The sequence below is a fragment of the Adiantum capillus-veneris genome, chromosome 21, assembly GCF_014529385.1.
Source record: "Adiantum capillus-veneris isolate H3 chromosome 21, ASM1452938v2, whole genome shotgun sequence".
Classification (NCBI taxonomy): Eukaryota; Viridiplantae; Streptophyta; class Polypodiopsida; order Polypodiales; family Pteridaceae; genus Adiantum; species Adiantum capillus-veneris.
In genome coordinates, this window is record NC_140951.1 from 70,194,922 (window position 1) to 70,206,653 (window position 11,732).

At 46.7% G+C, this 11,732-nt stretch overlaps 1 protein-coding gene across 1 annotated transcript; it reads left to right on the forward strand.

Moving 5' to 3' along the window:
- The first annotated feature begins 699 nt into the window (after positions 1 to 699).
- LOC147431133 (uncharacterized) lies at positions 700 to 1,843 on the forward strand. The gene has a single exon (XM_086494511.1). The coding sequence runs from the start codon at positions 700 to 702 to the stop codon at positions 1,750 to 1,752; it is 1,053 nt and encodes a 350-aa protein (XP_086350637.1). The 3' UTR covers positions 1,753 to 1,843.
- The last annotated feature ends 9,889 nt before the right edge of the window (positions 1,844 to 11,732 follow it).

An 11,732-nucleotide genomic window follows, 5' to 3' on the forward strand; every position in this document is an offset into this window, starting at 1 on the left:
CTAACACACAAGAAAGCTACTAGCCCACTACCCCCTCTACACACATGAGGGGAGCATCTTGTAGATTTTTTTGTGGTCCCATGGGTCATTTTGGCCCCCCGAGGACGTAAATACAACATTATCATCATCATCTCTCTCTCTCTCTCTCTCTCTCTCTCTCTCTCTCTCTCTCTCTCTCTCTCTCTCTCTCTCTCTCTCTCTCTCTCTCTCTCTCTCTCTCTCTCTCTCTCTCTCTCTCTCTACCCGCCCCTGCCCCTTGCGCTCCCCTGTTGCCCCCGCTCCCTCTCTGCTCTGGCCCCTCGCGCTCCCAACCCGCCCCTGCCCCTTGCGCTCCCCTGCTGCCCCTTGCGCTCCCCTGCTGCCCCCGCTCCCTCTCTGCCCCCGCCGTTTGAAGACCGCCCCGCTCCCTCTCTCTATCGCGATGCCCCCCCCCTCTCCCCCGTCTATTGCCCCCCCCCCCCCCCCCCCCCCCCCCCCCTTCTCTGCCCCCCCCACTCCCCCTCCCCTGCCTATCACACCCCCCCTCCCCAGTCTATCGCGCCCCGCCACCCCCCCCCCCCCCTTCTCTCTCTCTCTCTCTCTCTCTCTCTCTCTCTCTCTCTCTCTCTCTCTCTCTCTCTCTCTCTCTCTCTCTCTCTCTCTCTCTCTCTCTCTCTCTCTCTCTCTCTCTCTCTCTCTCATTCTTTGGGCCTCACCGTAATGGATCAACGTCAAGGCCATGAATGCTCAATGGGTGTTGCACAAACTGTCACACTTGAAGAAGACTCTGCACAGGACACGGAAGCCGCCAATGTCTCACCTGCTTGCAAGCCGCGAGCAAAGGCAACCTTCATGCTCACGAATAAGCGAATGGCGCACATGGAGAGGGAAATGAAGGAGTGGAAAACAGAGATGGAAGGATGGTGGAAGGAGAAGGCCAACCTCCTTCAGATGGTCTTCAATGAAGGCGCACAGTGGAAGAAGGTGAAAGAGATCCTTAACGCAAAAATACAGACACTCAAAGAAGAAGTCTCAGCCCTCAAACAAGAGAACCCAAACGCCGAGATACGGGTACTCAAAAAAGAAGTCTCAGCCCTTAAACAGGATCTTTCTGATAGAGTAAGCAATGGACTAGAGGAAGGCGAATTTCAACCCTCGTTAATAGATGAAATCAGGGAAATTAAGGAACAGGTAAGGATGATCACAGAGGAAGAGAAACTGAGTATGGCAAAGACATCTTCATGGGCGGAGATGATAACAAGGACACAGAAAAAGGCGGACGAGGCTGAAAAATGGATTGAGGTCGCCAAGAAAGGGAAAGGTCAAGAAACTCCTTGTACACCGACGCTTATCAACATGACTCTCAAAGAGGAACAAAGAAGGCGGATGCGAGCACTGCATGTGAGAGTGACTGGTCTCAAGGACATAAACAATGTGGAGAAAGAGGTCACAAGCCTTACATCCATGATGGGGATGGAGAAGCCTTTGCACACAAAGGCATGGAGGGTAGGTAAGAAAAGTGATGGCACGGGAGAGTCTTCAAAGGGGAGAGCTCTCATACTACGCTTCCCCTCGTTGGAAGAGAAGAAGGAATTCTTGAGGAAGAGGCCTACTCTCAAAAAGAAAGGTATTTTCCTCGGTGATGACCTGACTCTCTCACAGCTCGCACATATGCGAGAGGTAATGCCAGAGATTACAACGGCAAGGGAGAAGGGAAAGATAGCCTTCTACACAGATGGACGGGTGGTGATTTTAGAGCGGCGTACTGCATGACGGTGCGAGACCTATGGGACCACACTGAAGATGGCTACCTGGAATTGTAATGGGTCTATGAGGTTGGACGTGGGTGCATTTGAGGGGTTTCAAAGACAAGGATATTGTGTTCTTCTCAGAGACTCATCAGGCCCCTGGACAGGTAATGCCACATGTGGTGGGATACAAATGGGAAACAGCTCACAGGACAAATGCGAGATCTGAGCACGGGAGTAGAGGTTCAGGAGAAGTAGCAGTGCTATTCAGAGAGGAACTACAACCATTACTGCATATTGTACGAAGAGATGATCATGCTAGATATATGTGGGTGAGACTGAGACCTGACACAGGTTGATTCCTATATATTGCCATATGTTACTTTCCTCCCAGTACATCAATGTATGCCGCATCCAGAGGGCAGGCGCCTTTCTCTATCCTAGATGATGACATTTGGGAGTTTTCTAGGGATGGTGATATCATTCTCCTAGGGGACTTCAATGCCCGAACGGGCAACTCAGACAGTCTTCTACGACACTTAAGATGAGATGCTTAGAGAGCTGGATGTGGGTGAGTTGGGACTTGACAGATGCTCAGATGACAGAGAGCAAACGGAGTATGGGAGATACCTCATGGAAATGACGACTACACATGGATTAGCCATACTTAATGGCTTACAGCGATTTCCTGGAGCAACCGGTTTCACATGCTTTCCACATAGACATGGGGCCAGTACAGTGGATTATGTAATGACACAACCGAGCTTTATCCCCTGCATTCAGGATTTCACAGTGGAAGCCAGGCCAGTGGGCATAGCAGTAGATCATGCTCTCCTGACACTATCCGTTAAATTTCAGTATAGTACAACCCAGACATCAGGAGGCAAGTCACACACCCGCTATACATTTACACCAGAGACTGATTTCGTTTATTCAGAGGAGATCTGGGACCGTCTATTGGAAGGCACAGCTGGCACAAATGGTACACGCCTCTCAATGGAGGAGTGCACCACGCTACTGACTGAGACATGGCATGGGGCTGCATCAGTGGCATACCCACACACTCAGCCGGGCAAGAGACGACATTCTGGGAGCATGCCCCAGAATAGTTGGTATGATGAGGAGTGCAGAGAGATGAGAGCCCAGCTTCAGAGGGATCTTCTTTTAGGAGTCATCACTTACAGACAGTCTCGGATTGCTTTCCGATGCCTTGTGCAACGGAAGAAGCGAGCTTACCTAGCTCAGATGGAGCGAGACTTATATCAGATGTTTTTGAGTAGGGCCTCAAGAGAGGCATGGCGACTATCGCCCATTAAGGGGCTCTCTTGTGGATCCCGCCTGGTCTTAGCTGAGCCAGTGTTGGCTTTGGTTTCTTGGATCCGAATGTATGCAGCAAGTTTTCTGATCTGGGCCCGAGACTGCGATGACGATGACCATGGCGATGATGACGATGGTGTCGACGACGACGGCATCAAGGTTGAAAACTGAAAACGTTGGGCTGTCTGCCGAAATCTGAAAACGCCAGCCTGATCTGGGTCTTCTTCTTCTTCTTAAGAAAACGCCAAGGGCTCCTGTTGAGGTTCTGTCTGCCTCCTTGCGTCCCTGCTTCTTCTGCTTCTCCTGAGTGCCCAATGGGTTTCTTTTATAGACCTTTAGCAATTTGCCCTACCTACTTTTCCAACAAACTTACAAAAAGAATTCCAAAAGTTGCTTTTAATAAAATGACTTATAAGAGGTGGTTCACGTGCTAAAATGCCTGCATGATGAACTGACTATTCTTGTGCAAGAAAGGGTATGCAACTATGACCGGCCTCGACATGCACGTCCTGCTAGAGGCTCACAAAGGTGCCAAGCTCAGTCCTAAGCTAAGACTCATGCTAGACTATGGCAGAAGCGTGTCCACGTGGCGCAAGTGAAGTGCAAACGCGACATCGGCCGAGGGGCCTAAACCCTAAGAAGAACAAGTAACAGAAGAAGAAGTCCTACCAACTTATGGGGACCCCGTCCGATGGGGCCCCAGTGACATAAAGAAACTAAACTAAAGTAAGATCCACACGCAAAAACTGATGACGTGGCAGATTTTCAAAAATTGCGATGTCATGATGACGTGGCAGGCTGTACGGATTTCCATGTTTTGCGCTGACTGATGATGTGGCAGTTGTACGGATTTCCGTAAATTACGCTGGCAGCTTTTTGGCATTGCTTTTGAACTAGAAGCTTTTGAGTTTGAAGGCTTTTCATGTAAACTGCTTTTCAGGCCAAGGGCCTTTAAATATGAGGTTAGGGCTCATTCTCTGGCATGCTTCCTGGAGAAGGTGCAGAGTCTGGAGTACCAGCTTGTACTGTGTTGATGCAATATAAAGAAATACCGAAAGAGGCGCCAAGGTTTGGAGCCAATACTCTTTGGGGTGGAATTCCGCCACTCCGTGTCTCTCTCTCTCTCTCTCTCTCTCTCTCTCTCTCTCTCTCTCTCTCTCAGTTCAATTGTTATTGAAGTGCTAAAAGTCTGTTTAGTTTGTTCTTTTCTATTGGCACGCGGTGCCCGTCTTGTGACAGTACTACACATTGTACTAGACACCCTTTGTATTAGCTGACACATTCATACAATCCCAGCTTATAGTGTTGAGCGCTCGGCGGTGTGTGCAAGTGATAGAGCACGCGAAGATGTGCAGGCCTTGAGGCTTGAAGCGAAGGCACTGTGCTGCAAAAGGGAAGCGCTAGCAGAACGAAGAGAGAGAGAGAGAGAGAGAGAGAGAGAGAGAGAGAGAGAGCTCACGTTTTTGGGGAAAACTCAATAAGTGAGTTTTGGGTTTTCCCACTTTTATTATAAGTGACCTTTAAAAAATGTGTCCAGGTTCATATTGAACCTGGACAAAGTATAAAAATGTACAAAAAGGGGTTATTTAGGCCTTTAACTCAACAACCTCCCACTTAAAGGCATAAATGACGCCTTTAAGTTAACCAACTCTCACCAGCTGTATGCAATGCTCATGTTGAGCCTTAGCAAGACTCTTGGTGAGAACATCTGTAGGGTTATCCTGTGTGTGAATCTTAGTCAAGGTGACTAGACCATCCTCCAATACCTGTCGTATGAAGTCGTATCGCACATCAATGTGCTTTGTCCGTGCATGAAACATGGCATTCTTGGCCAAATAGACAGCACTCTGGCTATCACATCCCAAGACAGGAGTACTAGCAGGCATACCAAGCTATGTGACAAGTCTACCCAACCATATGGCCTCTTTAGAAGCCTCAGTGGCTGAAATATATTCAACCTCAGTAGTACTCAATGCCACAATTTTCTGCAGTCGTGAACACCAAGAGACAACACCACCAGCAATAGCAAACACATAGCCACTAGTGGACTTCTTGGTATCCAAGTCACCTGCCATATCTGCATCACAATAGCCCTGCAACTTCATGTCACTTTTGCCATAGCATATACACCTAGATTGTGTACCTGACAAGTATCTCAGAATGCATTTCACAACTTCCCAATGTGCTTTGCCGGGATTGGACATGTATCTACTAACAACTCCCACCGCATGGGCAATGTCAAGACGAGTGGCAACCATAGCATACATAAGAGAACCACAAGCTGATGCATAAGGGATTCCCTTCATAGCATTCACTGCCACGTCATCCTTTGGGCAATCGGCTTTGCTAAGTGTTTGTGTGTGGAGGTAAAGGTACTCCAAGTGACTTAGCTTCAGCCATGTTAAACCTGTCAAGTACTTTAGCAATGTACTTTTCTTGAGATAAGAAGAGCAACTTCAGCTTTCTATCTCTCTTGATTCTCATGCCCAAGATGTGCTCTGCGTCACCTAAATCCTTCATTGCAAAAGCTGAATTCAGCTGACGTTTAAGAGCATCAATGGTAGACTTATGCTTCCCAGCAATCAACATATAATCTACATATAGCACAAGGATTACAGGACTTCCATCATTATCCTTCTTTGTATACAAACAATGGTCTAAATGGCTGCATTTAAAGCCTTGAGACAGCATAAAAGTATCAAATTTTTTGTACCACTGACGTGATGACTGCCTCAAACCATACAGTGCCCTTCTTAGTTTACATACAAGTTCCTTTCTATTAGGAACTACAAAACCCTCAGGTTGCTTCATGTAGATATCTTCATCAATGTCACCATGAAGAAAAGCTACTTTTGCATCCATTTGATTCAATTCTAAGTCAAGCACTGCAGCGAGAGCAAAAAGGACACACAATGTCGTAAGCTTTGCAACAAGAGAAAAGATCTCTTGAAAGTCAATCCCCTCTTTCTGTGCATACCCTTTGGCAACTAACCTTGCTTTATACTTGGGCTTTCCATCAACACATTTGACCTTGTAAACCCATTTGTTAGGAAGAGCCTTTCTTCCTTTAGGCAATGGCACAAGATCCCAAGTATTGTTTGCATGCAAAGATTTGATTTCCTCTTGCATCGCAAGCTCCCACTTACTGCTTAACTCACATGATTTTGCCTCTTTATATGTAAGAGGCTCACCCTCATCTGTCAACATAACATGATGCAAAGAGGGGTCAAAGCGCTGTATCAACCTTCTGACACGAGTAGACCTGCGTACCCAATGATCTACATTCTCAGGCACAGGTTCTACATCAGGAGGCAACTCATTTTCAGCATGCTCATGCTCCTGAAAATCATTTTCAGCCATGACAAGTGGCTGTCCATCCTCATTTGGAGCATCTAAATCATGTCCTACCTCTTCTGGCTCAAGGTTAACCGACTGATTATCAATTTCAGCTTGCGGTAATGCATCCTGAGGCTCTTTTTCAACATCAATAGGTGGCAAGAGAGGCTGAACTTTGACTGATTTCTTGTCAATTTCATAAGATGTAGCATTTTTCAGCAATTTAGCCTCATTGAACACTACATCTCGGCTGCGTACAACCCTCTTAAATTGAGGCAACCATATCCTGTAGCCCATTTCACCCTCTTCCCCATAACCTAGGAAGAGTCCTTGGATGGACTTGGCATCTAGCTTTGTCCTCAAGTCATTACGAACATGGACAAAAGCCTCGCAGCCAAACACTCTCAAATGATCATAAGAGGCAGGTTTGCCAGACCAAACCTCCTTTGGAATGTCATTTTTCAGCGTACTGTTAGGAGAGCGATTGCATACATGAACTGCAGTTTTCAAAGCCTCTCCCCAAAACCCGTGAGGGAGATTAGCCGTGGACAACATGCAACGCACTCTCTCACATAAAGTACGGTTATACCTCTCAGCCACACCATTAGAAGATGGATTATAAGGGGCTGTCAACTCCCTTTTAATCCCATATTCTTTGCAATAACGCTGAAATTCAGCAGACGTGTAATCGCCCCCATTGCCAGATCTCAGACATTTAAGCTTACTACCTTTTTGCGTGCTCACAAAAGCATGAAACCTCTTAAATGCATTAAATGTCTCACTCTTATTCTTTAACAAATATGCCCAGCCTTTCCTAGTGCAATCATCAATGAATGTAACAAAGTATAATGCACCACCAAAAGACTTAACAGGCATTGAACATACATCGGAGTGAATTAAATCAAGAGCATTAGCTTTGCGCGAGACACCAAAATAATAAGAAGACTTCTTTTGTTTACCATCCAAACAGTCATTACAAAAATCTAACTTGGTGCCCTTTACATCAACCCTCTTCAAAGAGGAGAGCACATCAAGTCCCTTCTGGCTCATATGGCCAAGTCTTTTGTGCCACAACTCCAAATGAGAAGCAACTTCGGCCACTGCAAGAAACTTGCCCGGCAAAGCTTTGCCATGTAAATAGTACAATGTACCACTCTTGCATCCCTTGACAATGAGCATTGATCCCTTAAGCAACTTCCATGAACCCCCAGCAAAAATGGTTGTATAACCCTGTGCATCCATTTGGCCAACAGACAATAGACTCTTCTTGATGCTTGGTACATACCTTACATCTTTAAGCATAAACTCTTGGCCATTGTTTAATGCCAAGCGCATAGTGCCCATTCCTTCAATGTCACAAGCATGGTTATCCCCAAGGTAAACCTTGCCATACTTGCCTGCATGATAAGAAGCAAAACACTCCACAGATAGAGTCACATGAAATGAGGCACCCGAGTCTACTATCCAAGACTGTGTAAGGCCATCATTTGCACTTAGCAATGCATCAATGACATCTCTACGTGAGATAAGCATGTCTTCTACATTTGCTACAACAAAATCTGAGGGGCATGAAGCTGCAACCAAGATCTCCTCACTGTCGGATAACTCTGTGATAACCACACTAGAGGATACATTGACAGTCTCCGAATCCTTGGAGGAGGTACCTGCTGATTTTTCCCCTTTCTTATCCTCTGTCTTCTTCTTCTCCTGTGATTCCTTCTTTCTTTCTTGCTCTTTCTTGAAATACCTGCAATCTGGCTTCTTATGGCCTTTTTCTGCCACACTGGTAACAAGTCACATCCTTATCCCTAGACTTGCTTTTGCTCCTGTTTCGAGTCTTGGTACCTGTATTTTGCTTCTGACTTCTACCTCTCACATTGTAAGCAGAACTGCCACCTTCCCCACCACTAGACTTGCGTCTAATTTCCTCATTTAAGATGGAGCCTCGCACTCCATCATATGTGAGGTTGGGGCTATTACTCAAAGAAACCACAAGCGTTTCCCAAGAGTCTAGCAAAGTCATCAACAAAAATATGGCTTTCAACTTGTCATCAAAAGGTTGAAGCCCAGTATCCTGTAGCTGACTCATAATACTGGTGAAAGCACTTAAGTGCTCAGAAGCCGACTTGGCTTCGTCAAGCATCATGTTCACCAGTTTGCGCATCAAATGCACCTGATTCACAGGGGTGGCATTCTCATAAGTGGCCTTCAACTTATGCCAAATTGCATGTGCACTGTCCAAGCCCTTTATGTCCACCAAAATGCCATCGGTCACAGCCATTTTGATATAGGCCTTTGCCCTCTTATTGAGCTTGGCTCAATCATCATCCGGCATATCCACAGGCTTTACAGCCAAAAGGGCATCCTCACAATCCTTGAGGAACAAAATCCCCTGCATCCTGTCCTGCCATAGGTCAAAACCTGTACCGTCAAATCGCTTGATTTCCATCAAGCTCTTGGCATCAGACGACGAGGAAGTAGAGGCCATTTGCACGGATAAAAATGCAGTAGAAAGTGTCTACACAAAATCTGAAAATTTTCAGTGATCACAATGTACCGCACATTGCATACAATGTGCTGAAAATTTCAGCAATTAACAAGTATCCCCAATGCGTACTTGCATAAACCCACAAAAGGCGTACATAAACCTCAATTTGTGTACATAAAAACAGTTCAATTCTGAATTTTCTGCAAATTTACTGTTTTGGCACATCAATTTGCATCAAATGGACCTGTTTTGAGTGGGAAAAGCAAGGGGCATTCACGGGAATCGATTTAGAACACCTGCGTTTTGCTGTTTTGACCTGTAATTTTCTGGTTTTTACCTGTTTTGACCTAATTTCAGCCTGTTTTAGGCTGTTTTGGAAACCCTAATCACCCTAGGTGACACCGGAAGCAAGGGGCTTCGCGATGAAAGCGGGAATTTGACGCGAGAGAAGCCTTTCGCCTGCTGTCCAACCACCTGCGCAAAGCTTCTGAAACCCTAATCTGGCTCTGATACCAGTTGTTGAGCGCTTGGCGGTGTGTGCAAGTGATAGAGCACGCGAAGATGTGCAGGCCTTGAGGCTTGAAGCAGAGGCACTGTGCTGCAGAAGGGAAGCGCTAGCAGAACGAAAAGGGAGAGAGAGAGAGCTCACGTTTTTGGGGAAAACTCAATAAGTGAGTTTTGGGTTTTCCCACTTTTATTATAAGTGACCTTTAAAAAATGTGTCCAGGTTAAATATGAACCTGGACAAAGTATAAAAATGTACAAAAAGGGGTTATTTAGGCCTTTAACCCAACATATAGTAGTTGTATTTTTTGTTTCAGTTCTTTTTTATTCCGGACATGGTATCAGATTCACTATGTTGTAACAGCTTGGTCTCATAGGTCTATCTACACCGGTTCACTCCACTATTGGGGTGAAGCATGGCTGTCCGCTCTCTCCTACTCTGTTTGGTATGTATGTGGATGAGAGAGATGGTGATAGAGGTGCACAGCTGGCAGGGACATGGATTCCACTATTGTTATATGCTGATGATATTGTGTTGATTTCCGACTCTCCGGAAAGGATGCAATGCCACTTGGATGCTTTGCATAGGTTTTCCCATGAAAGTGGTTGTCTGTCAACCTTGGTAAAACCGAGGTTATGGTGTTAATACCACCCCACAGTGGATCAGGAGGTCAGCACTTGCATTCACATACGGCCACGAGACAGTGGAGAATACAGATGCTTACACTTACCTTGGGGTGGTCTTTAGTGGACCAACATTTTCACTGAGGATAGCAGTAGAGACTAGACTGACCAGAGCCCATGCAACATTGGGTAGATTGGAGAGGATGTGTTCACAAGTTCAGTTTCAGGAGCCTCGTACGAAGCTCTCGCTCTTCGACACTCTGGTGGCTTCTGCATTACTCTATGGAGTTGAGATTTGGGGACTCTCATTGGATCATCATGGGAGGTCTGGCCGCATTGATGTATGGGGGGACATGGAGAAGCCTCTAGTCTCTATGATCTCACGACTTATTAGAGCCAAGGTTTCAGTACCACGTGACATTATCCGAGCAGAGCAAGCTGCCCCCCCATTAGTGGTTGAGGCGCTCACCAAATCAGTCTCCTTCATACACCGCCTGTGGGAACTTCCCAGAGACAGATATGCCACCTAGCACTTGAGTCCTCTCGACAGTTAGCCATGCAGGTAGATACAGCATGCTGGTATGGGGAGATGATATCATGGTCCCAGGCACATGGGTTCAGCATCGACAGATTGCCTCCCTTCCACTACTCATTGGATGCACCCTCTCTGACTCTTACACAGTCCGAGATCACCAGGCTCATCCGCCAGGACCTGACTGAGCTAGACACCAGGAGGACATGGATACAACCAGCGCAAGAGCTGGGCACGAAGATGGATTTCTACAGAGAGCATCTCCTCCCGCTGATGGAGGACGGCTTTGTGACGAGACTCAGATACATGGACAGCCACTTGTCTCATGGGAATCGAAGTGCTATTGGCCAAATACGCACATCTTCACACTAGCTACGGGTCGAGACTCGGAGATACAACGGAGTACCAGCAGAGGCGAGGATATGCCCCTTGTGTCACATAGAGCCTGAGACACAGTTGCACTACACATGCCACTACCCAGTTTACTATGAGATACGAGGCCGCTTCCACTGCTTGTTTAGAGAGGGCTTTGGACCACTCTCCAGAGTCATGGGATACGAGGACCAGAGATGCTTGATGAGAGGAGAGACTAGCCACTCTCAGAGACGGATCACAGACTTCTTTAAAGCAGACATTGGGCAACCGGAGGAGCTACTACCGCAGCAAAGCCCACATTCCTCTCGTACCAGAGGCACGCTGATCGACCGAGCGACCGAGCTAGGGAGATCCAGACGCCCCAGACTGCGGAGGACTACAGAGCATCGAAGGGAGCTGTATCAAAGGATTCGGATCACTTTGGCCCGACATGCACGACGCCCGGTCAAACTACTTACCATGGAGAAGATTGGGATCCACCAGCGACCGACGCTAGATCTCTTGTGATTTAACGCTTTCTGAGGATACACCCACAGTGTGTTGTATTAGCTCCCCATTTGCTTCACACACACACACACACACACACACACACACCCCACCACCACCACCACACACACTCATATCCTACACAATCCCAGCTAGCTGCTTAGTTCACATCTAGCAGCTTAGGATTCTATAATATTTTTTATTTTGTTACTCAGACTATGTATCATATCCACCACATTGTAACTTTCTGGTCCCATAGGTCACTTTGGCCTTTTGAAGACGTTAATATGACATTTCATTTCAACTCTCTCTCTCTCTCTCTCTCTCTCTCTCTCTCTCTCTC

What these genes read in the sequence shown, in the direction of transcription:
- LOC147431133 (XM_086494511.1), top strand. Translation starts at nt 700, where the DNA reads ATGGATCAACGTCAAGGCCATGAATGCTCAATGGGTGTTGCACAAACT.